Here is a 19,884-nt window from a genome sequence, read left to right as displayed (position 1 = left end):
CGTCCTCCACATTTTCCTCGCCCCTAGTGCAGATGGAGATGCAGATGGCGACGCCACTAGTGCTAGTATAAGAGAAGAGGACGCCCCCCAGCTCTCTCTGGCCTTCCTTCCTTCACCTAGCTTAGCAGCAGCATCTATCCTCTCCTCCTCGACCTTCCTTCCTCTCTGCCGGCCGGCACAGGTGAGGTAGGTGCGTGCGCCCTCGCCATTCGTTAATAATTCATTCAATTCGTCCCTCCCTCCCTTTCTAGCATATATATATGTACTAAGTATATGTATATACTCCTACATATATGACTACATAAATAGACAGTAAGTATTATTGTTCATCCGATCCTGTATGTAAACTACTGCTAGTACTAGTCAATATAATCACACCTTTTTGCATTGGTCTCCTCTGTATGCATGCTCAGGACATGCAGGAGATTAGCTTATTAATTAGCTCCCGGCCCAGTAGCTAGTGTATGATGCTACTAACTATTACTACTAGTGTACTACTTCTTCTTGTTGTTGATTTTTATATAGAACAGAAAGAAACCACACATCGCTGGTAACAACTACTAGTGCACTACCTCTTCTTGTTGTTGATTTTTACAACAGAAAGAAACCACCATCACTGGTCGCCTTGCCTTTGCTTGGCTTCTACTGAGTGGCTGTGGATGCACATGCACGGCGTAGGAAGATATTTATTACACAAACAAACAGACAGACAGACAGACAGACATAAGCCCGGGAGGGGGGAATTGCATTATATATATTGCGGCTGACTGGATGCATAAATGCATGGTAATAATCCACCACACCAATGCCTAGCTAGAATCATAACAGATTATTCTGTGTTGTTATGATCCAAAGTCATCGTCTCGTCTATCTTCTTGGGAAGAAGTATGTCGTTACCATGACGTACTAAATTTTCAATCTTAGTAAATGTGTGATGATACTTTCCACTCAGACTGATATTAGATTCACTGATTGATTAGGTGCTGCAGCTGATTGGGTTGCTAGCTGGCTGCTAGTAGCTTGTCTGTGATTTACTGTAATTGGCAATGCTGATTGCTGTTAATTTGTGAGGTAGAAATATGGAAGGCAGGCAGGCACTCTATGTGGCTACCTACCTACCTACCTTGGTTGGTATTTAGTGAAGAAAAATAGTAAGAAATGTTTATTAACTAGGAGATCGTATCTCGCTCAGCCAACCCGTCCGGATATATATATTATTTATTATTCGTTCGGATCTGAGCTGACTGCTCACCTACTGTTTACTTACATTATATGGATATTATTAGCCAGTCCCGATAGGAGTTTTATGAAGAGTTTTATGATATTAAACAATATTAAAATTTTTACTGACGACATAGTAAGGAGAGAGAAATATGAAATTTCATGTCAGTCTCAATGAAAATTTCATGAAGGATTTCACAGCATTAAATATTATCATTTTTGCTAACATAGCAAGGAGAGAGAAGAAAGGAGTTTCATGGGATGTGAAGAAAATTTCATCATCATGAAACTCATCTGGCACGATTACCTAGTTCTGAGTCTAAGTATCTGTGTCCATAAAACTTCTATTGAGACTACCCTCATAGAATAGAATGTGAGAAGAGTTTCATTGTCATAAAATTCATCTGACGCCAATTTAGATAATTGTGTCCATAAAACTTACTTACACCGGCCTTACTAGCGAGCACTCCATCCTCCGTAGATCCATCATCTATCAGTTGCATTGTTGGGTACCATGCATATACATTGTTTGCTGCCGCTGCTGCTGCTGCTGCAATTGTATTGTTGTGACAGAAGAAGAACCTAGACGACATAGCCATGTGGATTCATTAAGTGATTATGGCGCATAGTATATACTCCATGCATGTGCAAACAAACGGGCTGGGCCGTGACCATGACCTCCCGACACCGCTTTGATTGGTGATGGTGATGGTGATTGCAAGCTAGCTAGATAGCTAGCTGCTTGTCATTCAATACAAGCATCCTCGTGGAACTCATGCAGCGCAGCAGTACTGTTGTTGGCTTGTGGGTCGCCATCCATCCATCCATCGGGATGAACCCCTAGTAGTTATAATTAGGGACCTCGTCTGTATCTACTATCTATGATCTATCGTTGGATTACTAAGAGCAAGCAAGGCTAATAATTATTGGGGAAAGTACTGCTGCTTAATTTATACTAGTACCACATCATCATTTGCAGATCGATACTCGATGGCGGCGGATTCAGTAGCAACGACGACGACGACGCCCCGGCCTGTGGTGCGACCCAAGCGGAAGAAGGCTCTGGTGGATTACCTGGTGACATTCCGATGGATCCCTGCCATCTTCGTGGCCCTTCCCCTCTCGGCTCTCATCTACTTCTGCATCTACATCGGAGGCATGCTGTCCTCCATGAAACCCGAGGAGCGCCGGCGCAGGGAGCACGAGGAGAACGGCCACAAGGTCGTGAGGCGCCTCAAGCAGAGGGACCCCAAGAAGGACGGCCTCGTGTGCACGGCCAGGAAGCCATGGGTGGTGGTCGGCATGCGCAACGTCGACTACAAGCGCGCCCGCCGCTTCGAGGTGGACCTGTCGGCGTTCCACAACATCCTCGAGATCGACACGGAGAGGATGGTGGCCAGGGTGGAGCCTCTGGTGAGCATGGGCCAGATCACCAAGGTCACCTGCCCCATGAACCTCTCCCTCGCCGTGGCCCCCGAGTTCGACGACCTCACCGTCGGCGGCCTCATCAACAGCTACGGCATCTCAGGGAGCTCCCACATCTACGGCCTCTTCTCCGACACGGTGGTGTCAATGGAGGTGGTCCTGGCGGACGGCCGGGTGGTGAGGGCCACCAAGGACAACGAGCACTCGGACCTCTTCTACGCCATGCCGTGGTCGCAGGGCACCATCGGCTTCCTGGTCGCAGCCGAGATCAAGCTCATTCGCATCAAGGAGTACATGAGGCTGACCTACACCCCCGTCAGGGGCACGCTCAAGGAGATAGCGCAGGCCTACGCCGACTCGTTTGCTGCAAGGGCTGATGCTGATGCTGCTGATGATTCAAAGAAGGAAAATCACCAGCGCCAGCAGGTCCCTGACTTTGTGGAAGGCATGGTGTACTCCCCCTCCGAGGGCGTGATGATGACGGGTGTGTACGCCACGGCGGAGGAGGCCAAGAAGAAGGGCAACCGGATCAACCGCGTGGGGTGGTGGTTCAAGCCCTGGTTCTACCAGTACGCCCAGACGGCTCTGCAGCGGGGCGAGTTCGTGGAGTACATCCCCACGAGGGAGTACTACCACCGGCACACCAGGTCCCTCTACTGGGAGGCCAAGCTCATCATCCCTTTCGCCGACCAGTTCTGGTTCAGGTTCCTGCTCGGCTGGCTGATGCCACCCAAGATCACCTTGCTCAAGATCACCCAGGGCGAGGCTATCAGGAACTACTACCATGACAACCATGTCATCCAGGACGTGCTGGTGCCGCTGCACAAAGTCGGAGAAGTGCTCGAATTTGGGCACCGAGAACTGGAGGTATTCTTGTTGTTGTTAATGCATGTTAATTATTGTATGCATGTGAACTTAGCTAGTAATAACTAGTAATTATCCATTGTGGTCACCTAGGTCTACCCTGTTTGGCTCTGCCCTCATCGCCTGTTCAAGGCCCCCGTGAAGGCCATGGTGCAGCCCGAGGCCGGGTTCGAGCAGCATCCCCGGCAGGGCGACAGCAGCTACGCCCAGATGTACACGGACGTGGGCTTCTACTACGCCCCCGGCGCCGTGCTGCGCGGCGAGGAGTTCGACGGCGCGGAGGCGGTGCGGAAGCTGGAGCAGTGGCTCATCGCCAACCACGGCTTCCAGGCGCAGTACGCCGTGTCGGAGCTGAGCGAGAAGGACTTCTGGAGGATGTTCGACCCCTCCCACTACGACCACTGCCGCCGCAAGTACGGCGCCGCGGGCACCTTCATGAGCAACTACTACAAGTCCAAGAAGGGGAGGAAGACGGACAAGGAGGTCAGGGACGCCGAGGCGGAGGCGGAGGCGGCGGCTGCCATCGTCGAACCGGACGCCGCCGAATGAACTCCAATCAACTGCCACCAGTCCTGCTTGCAAGCCCAATAACAATGCATGCACCCTTTTAGTTTAGTTTAGTTTAAGTTTATGTATGCAGATGATGCCGCTGTGTGTCCGTTCCGTGGAGCAGCAGCACCACTTTGTTTGTTTCCGACTTCCTGAGCTAGTGTTGCAATAAAATAAAGCAGCAAGCAGTTGTTGTTTCTGCTCCGCTCAGCTCAGCTTCTTGCTCCCTCCTCTCCCAAGTAATGGTTGGTTGGTTGGTTGGTGTTTGTACTCTCTCCCTTTACCTGTAGTTGAACGGAACGGAACAACTCTGCTAGTCTCCCTGCAGCTGACTAGCAGCAGCAAGTGGGCTCCCCATTCCCAGCAGTGGAAATGGCGGGAAGCAAGGACTCGTTTCCCGCGCTGCCTTTCTCCCGCCAGGCCTCCTTTCTTGGCGCCCTGCTGCTAGTGCTAGTCTCCCTGGTTGACACTAATTAGTAGGGCTCCGCTCCGATCCCATCCGGCCATCCCACCAACACCAAGTAGAGCAAGCAAGGCACGCACCACAAGCCATGAGCCAACCCGACCTCTCCCCGTCGCAGTTCACCTCCTCCCAGTCCCAGAATGACGCCGCCGCACCGTCCAAGGTTCTCAACAACCTCGACCGCTGCCTGCCTCACCTCATTCATGTCCCCCCTGGCCTGACTGCCACTGCTTGTGTTCGCTGCTTGCATCTGCAGATGCGGGGCGCATCCAGCACCATGCCGCTCACCGTCAAGCAGATCGACGACGCGCATCAGTCTGCCACCGGCGACAAGGGCGCCCCCTTCCTCGTCGACGGCGTCGAGACGGCTAATGTACTGCGCCTTCCCTCTACGTTCCTCTTTCCCCTCTTCCAGCGGTTAACTTAATTTTTTTTGAACTCGCGGTTAACTTAATTAATTCGGGGTTGGCCCGGCATTTGCAGATTAGACTTGTGGGGATGGTCAACGGCAAGGCGGAGAGGACCACCGATGTGTCATTCACGCTCGACGACGGCACTGGCCGCCTCGATTTCATCAGATGGTCACACCATTTCACCATTTTTTTTCTAAAAAAATGTCTTTTCTCCTATAATTTCATTGATCGATGCAAGACATTACTTTTAGTAGCGACTGCTAGCTGACGTCAGAATTGAGGCACTCAACGGTGCGAAATATGCTGATCCTGGAATGTGCAAATCGTAGCCATTTGCTACTTGATAATTAATTAAACGCCGCTTTTAGCAACAGCAAGGGCCTACAGACTTTCCTAATGTAAACACTGATTGATTCAACACAACGCAGTATAGGTGCGTGCATGTTCAATAAACTTTCGGAGCTATTCGTCTTGCTTCCGTACTAGAAAACCGCTATAACTTGTCTAATGCCCTGGCATGATGATTATATCTGCAGTTTGCCAGTTTTGTAATAGATTTCCTTGCACATAGTTATTACAGGGTAGTGAATGATACCTGTTTCTGTTCACAGGGTGAATGATGCTTCCGATTCTTCTGAAACTGCTGCAGTTCGGTAAGTATAAGCTATAGGCTTTCCATTGTTCCTAAAGCATATCTTCCCTTTTCTGGAGGGAAGTTGCCACACTTTCCTGTGGAATGATCATCGTCACCTTTTCCTTTCTTTCAACCTGCTTATCAGAAATGGTATGTACGTCTCTGTCATCGGTAGCCTCAAGGGACTTCAAGAGCGAAAGCGTGCCACTGCTTTCTCAGTCGGGTATCCTTGGCACTAAATTCATTTGAGCTGAATGACTCTTACAATGCAGCATACAAATAAACATATGGATTTTATTTCAGGCCTGTAACTGACTTCAATGAGGTTACGCTGCATTTCATTCAGTGTGTTCGGATGCATATAGAGAACACTAAATCTAAGGTATCACGCTGACTTGTGCTAAGGTCCTTGAAATACTCCCATGATATTATCTTGTGGCTGTGTTCTGTTTACATCATAGGTTGGCAGTCCCGCACGAAACCAGTTCTTCAGTGGGAGTGTCAGCCTCAAATGTGTTCAGTGAATCAAGCACACCAACATCTTTGGAATCCAATCCAGTAAGTTTGCAATTGCAGTTATTGAACTGATCATTTAATCAAAACTCTTTCAGATATCATCATGCCTTAATGATTCATGCAGGCAACCGTGACCACTGAAGCAAATGGAAATGACACTGATTTGAACACACAGGTGCTGAATATTTTCCGTGAACCAGCAAACATGTAAGTTGCACATCCTTTGCCCTCACTTTGCCTTGTAAGAAATGTACCGTTCAAACCTTTTCAATAACTGGCATTAACTGAACCTTTTACGCTTTATCATCGTTCTTTCCTTACTGATTTGTTTCGTATCAAATTATGATGCCCCATTACCTGTCCAAAGTTTAACATTTACATTTTCAATTAAGTGTATTTGTAAATACATGACCCGAGTCCCCATTACCTGTACGGAATAAATTTGTCCAGCCTCTCCAATAGATTATTGCGCTAAGTAAAGTTTTAATGCTTAAGTCATCCTTTCTTATGTTGATTTGTTTCCTATGGAAATATGATGTCCGAACCTGTCCTAAGTTTAGCATTTACTTTTTCACTTGACAAATAGAAGGTTCACTTGTGCAATGCGTGGGCAATTCTAGTTGCTCATCATTATTTATGACTGTACCATTGACAGTGAGAGTGAGCATGGGGTGCACATCGATGAGGTAGTCAAGCGGCTCAAACTGCCAGAGGAGAAGATCAAGTAGAGCTCTTTATCTTCTCTTTCACTAACACGCAGAAAGATAGAGAGGAGTATTCTCGGTGGTTAATATGATGGATTGTGTTGTTATGCAGGGAAGCTATTGATTACAATGTGAATGTTGGGCATATTTACTCAACCATTGATGATTTTCACTTCAAGTCAGCTTTGACCGACTAAAGTTGCAAGCAAAATCAAGCATGCTTATCAGTATCCTGGCTGGCTGCTTGCAAGGCAGATTATCCTAGAGGGGGCGTTGCTGACTATCAACGGTTTCAGAAACCTGATTCCACCTTGTTGTACTAAGTTAGGAAAGGAAAGGGTGGTGTTGAAAAAGACTGTTTGATGGTGTTAACCCTAAGATAAGATGATCCTATATGTATTGTGTGTGGAGATATCGTGTTTCTGTGTCCTGGTTAATTTCTTTGCATCGTCTGATGCAGTTGCGACGGTGAAGATGAGTGGTAAAATCCTAGACTCATCTACATGTCCTTCCGGTTATTTGTGTTGATGAAATTCATTGGTGAACTGTCTCAAAGGACCAACAAGACTGGAGAGCAACAGCCATCAGATGCTGGTGTCTGCTGCGCCCAACATCTCTAATTCTGAAATGGTCCAAATCCACCCACTGTATGGGCATTAAGGTGTGATGGATCAGAACTGCAGATCAGTTCATCAAAGCAGCACGCATTGCATATACACAGGCCAATAAACGGAAAAAAGGGAAATATAATCCATAAAAGAACTAAAATGGTAAGTAATCAATGTGTCAACAATGTGGATGTTAAGTTCCGAATATCATTAAAGTGTTAGATATGCGAAGTAACATGTTTCGAGCTTCAAAAATCTAAATTTCTCATCTTTAAACTTGTAGAAAGTTGTAAAAAAGTTGAATGTACCATGAGAGTGGGAGGGAGTAATTACAGGAATAACCCGGAGCCATGCAAGAGGCGTAAGAGACAGACTGACAGACATATGTAAATGATAATTAAATTGATTTGGCGGGTGGTCCAGTCGGAATATGAAATCAACATTCAGATTTTTTTTCTTCTTTTTTTTTCTTTGTGGTGCTTACATGCAGGCAGTATGAATTATTGCTCGCTTGCCGATACTAGCTAGCTAGTGTGTCAGAACTGGCCAGCTAGTGTGGCAGAACTGGCCGACGTAAACCGGCTTAAGTGCGCTAACCATTATTATAAAGGCAATTAGGTTTAACTCGCTGTCGGTACCCTGTAGCAGGGATACCCACTCTTACTGCAGCAAGTCAGGACCCGTGTAGTTATCCGTAACTGCGCGGAAAAGACGGAGTAGCCAGGCTCCACGGGTCAGGCTCTTCCCTCACCAGGCCAACGGCCCGGACCCGTTCCCCGCCTGGGGATGGGTCCGGAGACGCCACGTGACTCTAAGGAAGGGAAGCTCCATGTCGATAGCCGAGGCCTCGGACCCGCCGTGGGGGTCCGGGACCTCCTGCGTCCATCCGGACCTCCCGCACTGCGTGGGGGTCCGGAGCCGCCACATGGCCCGGAGGCACGGGCTCGAGCGCGAGCCTTCCGCTGGAAGACTCGTGCGCCCACTGCTTTAATGCAGTTGGACAAGGCGTGCTCTGCCGACGCGGCGCGCGAGACAACCATTGTCAGGCCTCACTGTGCACCGCGTATTACCAAGGCGCACAGTGCAGCGCCTGTGCCGCACCCGCGCAGAGCACGTCTGCAGCATTAAATGGATACGACGGCACGTCACTTTTCCATCATGCCGCCTACGCCGCAAGCTACACAGCACGCTTAAGGTACGTGGCAGGCGTCGCCAGGCATCGTCCCGACAAGACATAATCGCCTGGACATGATGGACATGATGAGCGAGGGACTCCAGGAGCAGGCAAAGGAATCCAGGAGAGATTTCTCCTTTGCCTGCGACGCCATAATGTATGAGCAGTGCGTTATTTTTATACTACATCGTTGGGCCCACCTGTCGGGGACCCCAACAGCCATGTACGCGCCCCCCTTTGAGATATAAAAGGGAGGCGCTCGCTGTGCACGACAACTCTCTCCAGACAGACTCAAGCTCTCGCGAACTCTCTCTCTCTCTCGAGGGGAAGGCAATTCAACACACAGTGGACGTAGGGTATTACGCTCCGGCGGCCCGAACCACTCTAAATCTTGCCGTGTTCATCGTGTTCCTGAGGGAGATCAAACTAGGACTAGCTAACCCCCGAGTACACAACCCTTTGGGCTTGGGCGGGTGCCTTCCGCCACCCGGCTGTGGTTTTGCAAGCACCACGACATTTGGCGCGCCAGGTAGGGGAGCATCTAGCTGGTCGCAGTTCATCTCTTCTTCGTCCCCATGGTTGTGTGGACGACGTGGAGATGGCGGAGGGTGTGGCGTCCTCCACGCCACACACCTCTCGTGTCCCTGCTTCCAGGGGGCAACTGTGCCTGTGGAAGCAGCCACCGTCGGCGGCGGCGCGCGCTGCTCGCCGGCAAGAGTAGAGCGCCCATCAAGGGCCCCCTCACAAGCTGCAAGCGGCGGAGCGCTGGCAAGCGGCTAGGGAGCTGCTTCGCAACCCCCGGATTGAAGCAGCCTCGCCAGACGCCCTGAAGCAGTGGCGGGGACGACGTTGACCGTCTCCTTCACCTGGCTCAGGCCTTCCCCAGTTCTGCAAGGACTGGGCAACGACCTCCGCCCGGGCAACGTGGTGGTACCTTACCCGCCAGCGTCAGGGCGGCTGCGTCGGCGTCCGTCGCGCTCCCCTACGCGAGGGGGTGCACGAATAGAAGACCTGCGGGCGGAGCTCAACCGCCGGCGCGCGGGAGAGGATGCCCGCATCTCCGTAGTGAGGGCGCGGGAGCGCTGTCTTAACATTGAGGGCGCAACCTCAACGCCGACTTGGACGTGGTGGCACCCAAGCCCCCGGTGAACGCCCGGGATACAGCCAGGCGCACCAGTTGCTGGGTGGTGGGCTGCGCTGCACTGGCGGAGCATCTCCGCGCCGTGGCATGGCCAATCCAAGTTCCGCCCCCCACCTGCAGGAAAAGTATGACGGTACCACTAACCCATCGGAGTTCCTGCAGGTGTACGTTACCGCCATCACAACGGCTGGTGGTAACGGCGCCGTCAATGGCAAGCTACTTTCATGTAGCCTTGTCTGGGCCAGCCCGGACCTAGCTCATGAACCTCACACCTGGGACGATCCAGTCCTGGGAAGAGCTCTGTGCGAGGTTCACAGCGAACTTCGCCAGTGCATACCAGCAGCATGGTGTGGAGGCACACCTTCACGCCGTGAGGCAAAACCCGGAGAAACGCTCCGGGCCTTCATCTCGCGCTTCAACCAAGGTACGGGGTACCATTCCTCGTATCTCATATGCATCTATTATCACTGCTTTCCGCCAGGGGGTACGTGACGAGAAGATGCTCGAGAAGCTGGCGACGCACGAGGTTGGAAAGCGTCACTACGCTTTTCTCCCTGGCAGACAAGTGTGCCAGGGCCACTGAGGGCTGTGCATGGCACTCAGCCCCCCAAGACGGAGACGCCATGGCTGGCGGCTCCGGTGCTACCGCTCAGGGCGGTGGCAAGAAGAAGAAGAACAAGAACCGAAATCGCGGGGAACCGCAATCTGGCGGGGACCAGTCGTTGCAGCATAGCAGCGCCAGCGGCGGCGAAGTGCCTGTGTCGTGGCAGCAGCGGCTGGGGGGGCAGAATGCACATGGAAAACGCCCTCGCCCGCAAGGTGGAAGCGGATGTTCATGCCCAGTGCATCCCACCGCTCGCCACAGCGCCGCTGACTGCCGCGAGATCCAGAAGCTCGCGAAGCGGGTCAGTGGGGCGGCGTGAGCAGTCCTCCAAAGACGGCTCACCTCCTCCCCGCCAGCGAGCCGGCAAGGAGAAGGCCTCCGACAGCGGGGCCGCGGCCGGGGAGAAGGAGCTGGGGTACCAATCCCCCGCTCGAGAGCTGAAGGGCGTCTACCACGACGACGACTCCGATTCCGACAACGGCGACCGCCACAAGAAGCTGTACGTAATGTACGGAGGAAGCTGGGAGCTTGTCTCCCGACGGGACGTGAAGACCCTTCACCGGGAGGTCCTTTCGGTGAAGGGCGGGGGTCCCGAAGGCGGCGCAGCACCAGAGGTGGATGAACACCACCATCTCTTTCGGGCCATCCGACTGCCCGGAGAATATGGCCGGAGCTGGTGTACTACCTCTAGTCACCGCTCCTGTCATATCCAACGTAAGGCTCTATCACGTGCTGATTGACGGTGGGGCTGGCCTCAATGTCATCAGCTATGCAGCGTTCAAGCAGCTGCAGATCCCGGAGTCCAAGCTGACTCCCTCTCGCCCATTCTCTGGAGTGGGCCCACACCCGGTGTTCCCTCTGGGGAGCATCACATTGCCGGTTACATTCGGGACCGAGGAGAACTTCCGCACAGAGAGCGTTCTGTTCGATGTTGCGGAGGTGAACCTCCCGTTCAACGCCATCATTGGCCGACCGGCACTCTACCGCTGCATGGCCATTGCTCATTATGGGTATTTGGTCTTGAAGATGCCTTCCCCTGCAGGAGTCCTCACCGTGCGGGGCGACCGCACCGCTGCCGTCGCTGCAGTTGAGAGGCTGCATGCTCTGGCGGTAGAGGCCTGCACGTTCCGAGGACGATCCATCCACCTCGCAACCCAAGGCGCCTGCAAAGGCTCCAAGGTCCAACCGTCCGATCCGGACCATGTTCCCGTGAAGACGGTGCAGATTGGAGCGGACTCCACCAGGACCACCCGCATCGCGGGGGGAACCTGGAGGAGAAATAGGAAGACGCGCTCATCGCTTTCCTCCGGGCAAATGTCGACGTGTTCGCTTGGGAGCCATCACAGATGCCCGGGATCCCCAGGGAAGTGATCGAGCACAATCTGAGGATCTACCCTGACGCCACGCCGGTGCGCCAGAAGCCTCGGAAGCAGTCCGTGGAGCGACAGAACTTCATCCGCGAGGAAGTCCACAAGCTCCTACACGCCGGCTTCATCGAGGAGGTCCACCACCCCGAGTGGTTGGCCAATCCGGTCGTCATCCCAAAGGCCAACGGAAGCTTCGGATGTGCATCGACTACACCAGCCTCAACAAGGCATGTCCCTAGAGACCCCTATCCTCTTCCGTGTATCGATCAGATCGTGGACTCCACCTCCGGGTGTGACCTTTTGTCTTTCCTAGATGCATACTCTGGTTTCCACCAGATTCAGATGTCTAGAGAGGATAGTAAGCATACCGCCTTTGTAACAGTAGATGGGCTTTATTGCTACAATTGTCATGTCCATATGGCCTAAGGAATGCCTTACCCACGTTTGTACGAGCTATGAACAAAACCTTCTGTAATCTAATTAGAGATATTGTTGAGGTTTATGTCGATGACATTGTGGTCAAGATTAAGGTAGGGTCAACACTAGTGGAGGACCTGTCCCTCGTCTTCGACCGGCTCCGCGCCACGCGCACGAAGCTGAACCCAGAGAAGTGCATCTTCGGTGTCTCAGCAGGGAAGCTGCTGGGTTTCCTGGTCTCACATCGAGGCATCGAGGCAAACCCGGCCAAGATCAAGGCGATCGAATCGATGAGGCCTCCTGGCCGCGTCAAGGACGTCCAGAAGCTTACTGGATCTCTCGCTGCTCTTAGCCACTTCATATCGAGGTTGGTTGAGAGGGCCCTTCCCTTCTTCAAGCTATTGAGGTGGTCCGGTCCATTTTCTTGGACCGAAGAGGCTTGAACAGGTCTTCCAGGTGCTAAAGCAGCACCCTCACCTCGCTGCCAGTATTGGTGGCTCTAGAGCCCGGTGAGCCGTGTTTTTATATCTTGCTGCGTCTGCGGATGCAGTCAGCATGGTGCTGGTCGCCGAAAGGACGGAGCAAGCTCGCCAGGGGGACACCAGGGTCTCCCCGGCCAAAGATGGTGAGCCGGACCCCGGACACGGGGGCCGTCAGCCTCACCTCTGCCTGAAGCCCCAGACCCCGCACAAGGGGGTCCGGAGGAGCCTTGTGCCAGTGGGAACCCAGAGCCGCTGGGGGCCCAAGGACCTGATGTGGTGGATAAGGGCGAGCCGGACCCGGTAACCAGGGTCCAGACCGTCCAAAGCCAGTTTACTACATCAGTGAAGTCCTCCACGAGGCGAAGGCCAGGTATCTTGAGACGCATAAGCTTATCTATGCAATACTTATTGCGTCCAGGAAACTGCGCCACTACTTTCAGGCACACCGAGTTATCGTAGTGACGTCTTACCCGTTAAGAGCGATCCTGCATAACTCCAACGCCACAGGCAATATCGCCAAGTGGGCGGTAGAGCTGGTCGAGTTCCAACTGGACTTCCAGCCATGCCATGCAGTCAAGAGCCAGATCCTAGCTGATTTCATAGTGGAGTGGACTCCTTCCCCAAGCAATTCTGGGTGTCCGGTCGTCAACGCTGGACCCCCGGAGCCGGAAATCAGGGCCGCCAGTCTTCACCGAGCCCCACTGGACACTCTTCTTCGACTGGGTCCGCCCGCGAAAAGTGGGCCGAGCTGGTGCGGTCCTTCATCGACGCAACGGAGATCAGATGAAGTACATGGTGCACCTTGAGTTCAAGGCCACCAACAACATGGCGGAGTACGAAGCTCTGATCTTGGCCTGACGCAAGCCCTCTCATTGGGGGTCCGACCAACTTCTGGTGAAGGGGGACTCCCAGCTAATCATCAAGCAGGTCCGAGGGATTGCAACTGCAACAATCCCCAGCTCGCGGCATACCTTATACACGTGAGGAAGCTCGAGAAGGACTTCGACGCCTTGGAACTGGAACACGTTCCCCGCGAGCACAACTCAGCAGCAGATGATCTCTCTGCGAGAGCATCTACCTGGGCATCCGTGCACGAGGGTGTCTTCGAAAGACGGCTGCTGAGACCTACCGCCTATCCTGCCGAGCTGGGTGAAGGGGATCAAGCTAGCACCTCGAAGCAGCGGTCCCGGCAGCACTCCCACCTATGGTGCCCGACCTGGGTTGTGTGCTCTGTTGAGGATCCTAGTGACCTCACAGAGCCACCCCCGCCTACTCAGGGAGCTCCCAATGCATGGATCTCCGAGATCCGGGACTACCTGAAAGATAACATCCTCCCTGATGACGATGTGTCCGCTGAGCGCATAGTCCGATTGGCTAAACGCTACGCGGTGGTAGAAGGGATCTCTACCGCCGTGGCGCCAACGGTGTCCTCATGCGGTGCATTTCCCAGGGAAGAGGGCCACGAGTTGCTCGCGGAGATCCATGGAGGCGAGTGCGGAAGTCATTCCTCATCTCGCACGCTTGTTGGCAAGGCCTTTCGGCATGGCTTCTATTGGCCAACAGCACTCCAGGATGCGGCTGAGCTGGTAAGGTCCTGCAAAGCATGCCAATTCCATGCAAAGCAAATACACACCCTGGCTCAAGCTCTGCAGATGATTCCGCCCTCATGGCCATTCGCTGTGTAGGGTGTGCATATCCTGGGGCCATTCCCCCGGGCTGTCGGCGGGTACCGGTTCCTCTATGTCACCATCGACAAGTTCACCAAGTGGCCGGAGGTTACCCCATGTGGTGAATATCACTAAGAAATCAGCAGTCGCATTCCTTCAGATCCATTGTGTGCAGATTTGGCGTCCCAAACCGCATCATCAGGACAACGGGGACCCAATTCAAAAGCAGACTCTTCCAAGAGTACTGTGAGGACATCGGCATCCAGCTATGCTTTGCATCCGTAGCACACCCCTTGCAGCAATGGACAGGTTGAGAGAGCGAATGCAGAGATCCTCAAGGGACTCAAGACCCGCACCTACAACTGCTTGAAGAAGCATGGTGCCAAATGGGTTGACGAGCTTCCATGCGTACTATGGGGCAACCGGACCACACCCAGCCGAGCCACCGGGGAGGACTCCGTTTCTTCCTGGTCTACGGGGCTGAAGCATGCCTTCCCCCAGAAATTCACCTGGGCTCACCACGGGTCCAGGCCTTTGACGAATCCATGCAGGAACATCTGCGGTGCGACGACGTGGACTTCGTTGACGAGCGAAGGTGGCGAGCAGCAATCCGAAATGCACGCTACAACCAGGCCGCTCCGGCGCTATCATCAATGGTTCGTGCACAGTAGGGAGCTCCGGGCTGGCGACCTCGTCCTCAGATGGATCCTGAGCCGAGCAGGGCTCCACAAACTTTCCCCCCAGCTGGGAGGGGCCCCTTCAGGGTTACAGAGGTATGCCGGCCCGGATGTGTTCGCCCTCGCCACAGAAGATGGAGTGCCGCTGCCCAACCCATGGAACATAGAGCATCTGCGTAAGTTTTACACCTAGGCGGAGCGGGGAAATGAACTTTTCCTTTGTAATAAGATAGAGTTACCGTGCGGCCCAGAGCGGTTGGGGGCCACCCTCGTAAACCCGACCTCTGGCATCCATCGCACTGTCGGCTAACGCGCGGCTCAGAACGGTAGAGGTCCGACCTCGTAAACCCGGCCTCTGGCATCCATCGCGCAAGCCATGTACATCAAGATTGCAAGGAAAGATTTTTCTCCTAGTTCTGTCTTTGTGTCAAGTAATTTTCGCATTTCGATTCTCGAAGTTTTCACCTTTCTAACCCCCGCAGGGACCTCAACTCTTGTTGCTACAACTAAGATCTGCATTGAGCTGCTGGATTACCGTACAGATCCGGACCCTCTTGCTGCTGGAGAGGAGTCCAGACCCCTAGGGACCTACTCTGGAGAGCGAGTGCTTGTTTCCTGGGGTGGTCCGGAGCCTGTGTAGCCGCTTAGCTGGTTCCGTACCCAAAAGCCTACACACTCCACCACCCTGTAACGAGTACTCTAGTACCTGGGAGCTCGGGTAATTAAGGTCCCAGACCCCGTTCCAGCTCAAGAGTTGGTTTCCTAAGTCCAACACGGCATGTCCAGTCCTATATCTCAAAGGATCGAGTACAACAAAGTGACCTTGCCCACTGCTGCGAAAGGCCTGGGACGATGAAGCCAGGTCCGGAAAGATCGTGCTGTTTCCTGGAGTGGTCCGGAGCCCTTGTGTAGCTCCTTAGCCTGGTCCCGTACCCTAAGCCTACGCACTCCACCACTCTGTAACAAGCACTGAGCAACCGGGACCTGCGCATCTAGAGCCCCCGGACCTTGTACCAGCCTGGCACTAGTCAGAGATGAGTCCCGCGGGCCTGCTACTAAGCTGTAAATTTGAAGTTGTACACAGGTTAAGTCCTGACTGGTGGTAGCCAGTCTCAAACCATGGAGCCTACCTACCAGGGGGTCCTAGCATCCGCTTCAAAGCCTTCATGCAGATCAAGGTCTAGTCTCAATGGTAGACAGACTCAAAACAACTGAGTCTATCTCCCAGGGGGCCCGGAGCATCCGCCTTGTCCCACACATCATGAATGGATTCTGCATGCGTCAAACAGCTAAGTTGCAGTATCATTGCTACTGTATAAGTAAATTTGATTCTTCTCCCTGTAGTTCTGTATGCTACACAGGGAACAAGGCGCTTGCTCGTCTTACAAACTATGCAGCCCTATGCCCAAGGAGGTCCGGAGTATCTTCTACGGCTCACGTGGCAGACAGGTCCAATCAACTGAACCTATACCGCAAATCAGCAACTAACAAACAGCTAAGTTGAAGTTTCTTCTATTTCAGAAAATTTCAGCTAGTACAATGTTTGTTACATAGTGCAAAAGGAAAAAGATACAATGCCCAGCTTAAGGGTCTGCAGGCTCCCGCTTGAAGTAGGCGGCAATGAAGTCGACGACTTCCCGCATGCTGTCCCGAGCGGCGGCCTCCGTCTCCGCTACAGGGCCATCGACCACGGGCGCCAGCGAGATGGCAGGGTCGTGGCTCCGGAGGCAGGTCAGGATGTGCTCCGCCACCATCTGGATCAGCTTGCGGCCCTCGGCTTCGAGCTGCCCAGCAAGGACCGGCCCCAGGCGCTGGAGCCTATCCGAAGCAGAATTCAGCACTGGGAGGGCGTCAGCTACCGAAGCTGGCGGCCCCGCCACCTGGATTGGGCTCAGTCCAAGTGGCACCAGTGCCAGGCTCTCTTCGGTCGCCCAGTCAGCAATCCGCTGGGCCTCCATGCGCTGGTCCTCCTGGTGCTTTCGGACCGCCTCCCGGACCGCCTCTTGCACCCGGGTGTCCAGAGCCGCCTTGGCCACCTCCACCTCGCGGGACCTCTCCTCGAGCTTGGCCTCCTTCCGCTCCGCCGACTCCTTCAGCTTCTTGAGCGAGTCTAGCTGGCGGCCAAGTTCCTTCTCTATGCCGGTGACGTGGGCCTCCCGTGCATAGAGGGACTTCCGGGCCTCCTCCAGCTCCGTCTCGGCATCAGTCAGCTTGCCTGCTCTCTCATGCAGTTGCTCGCGCAATCCCTGCAGAGTAGCAGAGAAGACGTCGAGCTCCTGCCTCCGGACCTCGAGGTCCTCGCTGCAAGTCTCCAGCTCGGACTGCTAAGCCGCGAGGCGAGCCTCGAGGTCGGACCGCTAAGCCGCGAAGCCAACAACCTCCAGGGTGAAATCTTGCTCCCGCTGCGCCAGGGATTTCTCTCGGTTCGACAATGCGAACTCCCGGTCAAACACCTTCTTAAGGTTGGCTCGGTAGGCCTCTTGGTCCGCCTTGAGCTTCGACCGAGTTTCTGCAGCGCGGGAGGCTTCAGCCTTCGTGTGCGCTTCCAGGCGGGTGTGCCAGTCGGAGAGGCGCTGGCGCTCACTCTCCAGAGCAGACCACTCCTGCCGGAAGGCCGCCTCGGCGGAGGAGGTTGCCTCCTCGATCGACCGCCGGACCTGAAACAACACCTGGGGGAGGGGAGTCGCATCCTCCTCCGGGAGTTGGAGCTGCAGGAGCCGCCTGCCAAAGACCACCTCCAACTCCTCCTCTGCAACAGGACCGGAGCTGGAGGTGGGGGCTTCCGCTGCAGCACTTGTCTCCGGCGCCAACGCTGCCGCCGCGTCGGGTGCGGCTGTGTCCAGCTCCGGCGCCTCCGCTGCCGCCGAGTCGGGTGCGGCTGTGCCCAGCTCCGGCGCCTCCGCCGCCGCCGCGTCGGGTGCGGCTGTGCCCAGCTCCGGCGCCTCCGCCGCCGCCGCGTCGGGTGCGGCTGTGCCCAGCTCCAGCGCCTCCGCTGCCGCAGCGTCGGGGGGTAGCGGTGCCCAGAGCCGGCATCTCAGCCGCCGCGGCATCGGGTGCGGATGCCCCCAGTGCCTGCGCCTCGGCCATCGCTGCGTCGGGTGCCGGCGCCTCCGCCGCCGCTGCGACGGCTGCCTCCGCCATAGGTGCCCCCGCCGCCGCAACGTTGTGCGCTGCTGAGTCTAGAAATGACACGCCTGTCAGCATCACGTCGTGCACCACTAGGCTGGCATAGGTCGCTATACCTGATGATCCCGAACCCGCTGTCGCTGTTGCTGTCGACGCCGAAGCCGCCTGGGTACCAGCCGACGAACCAGCGATGGTGGAAGAACCGCCGGGGCGACGACCCCTGGCAACAAAATGGAGAAACCTTTAGCAAGAAGCGGGGCACCTCGCGCAGGGGAAGAGAGCAGGATAACACTAACCCAGAAGTACCGGGTACCCAGCGTCCTCGGAGGCCCGGCCTCTTCTCCTGCAGCTGCTGCTGTTGCAGCTGCTGCCCCTGCAGCTGCGATGCAGGCGCAACCCGGGCTTGCTCCTGCTACTGCTGTCCCCGTGGTTGCGGCACGGGCGCGACCCGGGGTTGCACCTGTTGCTGCTGTTGCCGCTCTCGCGCCCGCTGCAGCTGCTCCTGCGGCTGCTGCTGCTGCTGCTGTGCTGCCGACGGGAGGAATTCCTCGGCGGCGATGGTGGTGGTGTAGTCACCCCAGAGGACCCACGAGGGCAGGCAGCCCGGGAGCTACCCTGGCCCGCGCCCTCAGAGGTCCTCTGGCGCTTCGCGGCGGACTCCGAGACCAGGGTCCCGTCGCCCCTGAGTAGCCTGCGCCGGCCTGCATCTCCGACGATGCACCGGAGCTACTCTGTGCCCGGCTGGAACCGGCTGCGGCCGCGCTGCTGGCCGCGGCCTGCTTTCCCTTCGTGGTGGCGCCGGACCCCGCAGCGCTTAGTGTAGCTTGATCCCCGGACGCGCCAGGGATCTAGAGCCCACGGTTCGGGTCGCCTCCGGTCTGGCATGGGGCCAGTCCCCCGTCGTCTAGAGTTGGCAGGGTAGCCAGCACCGCCACCCTCGCGGGGTCCTCGCAGAGGGGGACTATGCACTGAGGGAGGATTAGGTTCTCCGGGATGAAGGCATCTCCCGTCACGTTCCGCACCAGAACCTCCAAGGCCTCCTGGGTCAGGTCGCTCCCCTCTCCGCGGTGGGTCCTGCTGCAGTCGTTGAGGCTAGTGAAGCTCCAAGCAGGGTGCGGCCGCTGCTTCAGGGGGGCGATCCGGTGCTTCACGAAGTCTCTGAGCACGTGCCACGAGGTGAGGCCGCTCTCCGCCAGCGACCTGATCTTGTCCAGCACGGAGTCGAACTCCGGCTGCAGGGACGGCTTGGCCCTCCAGGTTGCGCGGTCGGAGGCGGGCCCCTCGGTCGGCTGGGCGAGGCGCTCGTTGGCTTCGGTGGTGGCGATCACCCAATCCCTGCGCCACTCCTCCCACTTTCCGCCGGCAAGGCCGGGAATGTAAGGAGTCGGCAGGTCACTCCTTATCTGGAAGTAGTACCCCCCCACTTCGTCCCTGCTCCTTCCGGACCTCACCAGAATGAAGAAGTAGCGGAAGAGGATGACGCAGGGCCGCACTCCCACGAACATCTCGCATAAGTGCACGAAGATGGACGTCAGGAGGAGGGAGTGGGGCGTCAGATGCTGAAGTTGGAGGCCGAAGTCTTCCAGCAGCAGCAGCAGGAACGAAGAAATCGCCAGTCCCACTCCGGTGGAGATGTGCGAGGTGAATAGCACGAACTCCCCGGTGCGGAGGTTGCCAAGGGGAACCGAGCCTACTCGCACCCCCCAGCCGGTCTCCTGAGCACTCCACCCAAGCAGGCGGCGCACTGTGTTTAACTCTCCCTCGGTCTGGAAGCGGCGGGGATGAACAAGGGATGCCATCCCTCGGTGGAGTGAGGAGCAGCCTGCGTAGGG

The 19,884-nt window shown here is 55.3% G+C and overlaps 2 protein-coding genes across 5 annotated transcripts; both read left to right on the top strand.

Moving 5' to 3' along the window:
- Positions 1 to 7: 7 nt before the first annotated feature.
- Positions 8 to 4,283, top strand: LOC120650753 (delta(24)-sterol reductase-like). 4 transcript variants are annotated; one of them, XR_005665794.1, is made up of 4 exons: positions 8 to 186; positions 2,201 to 3,513; positions 3,604 to 4,160; positions 4,195 to 4,283. XR_005665794.1 is itself a non-coding variant. In XM_039928003.1 (3 exons), the coding sequence occupies exons 2-3, from the start codon at positions 2,212 to 2,214 to the stop codon at positions 4,057 to 4,059; spliced, it is 1,758 nt and encodes a 585-aa protein (XP_039783937.1). In that variant the 5' UTR covers positions 8 to 186; positions 2,201 to 2,211; the 3' UTR covers positions 4,060 to 4,274. The 4 variants fall into 4 exon arrangements, 3 of the variants coding, with proteins under 3 accessions (XP_039783937.1, XP_039783957.1, XP_039783951.1); XM_039928003.1 differs by having other exon boundaries at positions 3,604 to 4,274; XM_039928023.1 differs by having other exon boundaries at positions 21 to 181; positions 3,604 to 4,274.
- A 90-nt stretch (positions 4,284 to 4,373) lies between these two features.
- Positions 4,374 to 7,285, top strand: LOC120650769 (replication protein A 32 kDa subunit A-like). The gene is made up of 10 exons (XM_039928035.1): positions 4,374 to 4,685; positions 4,779 to 4,895; positions 5,006 to 5,103; positions 5,547 to 5,588; positions 5,715 to 5,792; positions 5,873 to 5,958; positions 6,039 to 6,127; positions 6,210 to 6,292; positions 6,741 to 6,809; positions 6,902 to 7,285. Exons 1-10 carry the CDS (start codon positions 4,611 to 4,613, stop codon positions 6,984 to 6,986), a joined length of 822 nt encoding a protein of 273 aa, XP_039783969.1. The 5' UTR covers positions 4,374 to 4,610; the 3' UTR covers positions 6,987 to 7,285.
- The last annotated feature ends 12,599 nt before the right edge of the window (positions 7,286 to 19,884 follow it).

The sequence above is a fragment of the Panicum virgatum genome, chromosome 1K (assembly GCF_016808335.1).
Source record: "Panicum virgatum strain AP13 chromosome 1K, P.virgatum_v5, whole genome shotgun sequence".
In the NCBI taxonomy this organism is placed as follows: Eukaryota; Viridiplantae; Streptophyta; class Magnoliopsida; order Poales; family Poaceae; genus Panicum; species Panicum virgatum.
The sequence above is the reverse complement of the archived record's forward strand: the minus strand, read 5'-3'. Positions and strand labels throughout refer to the sequence as shown.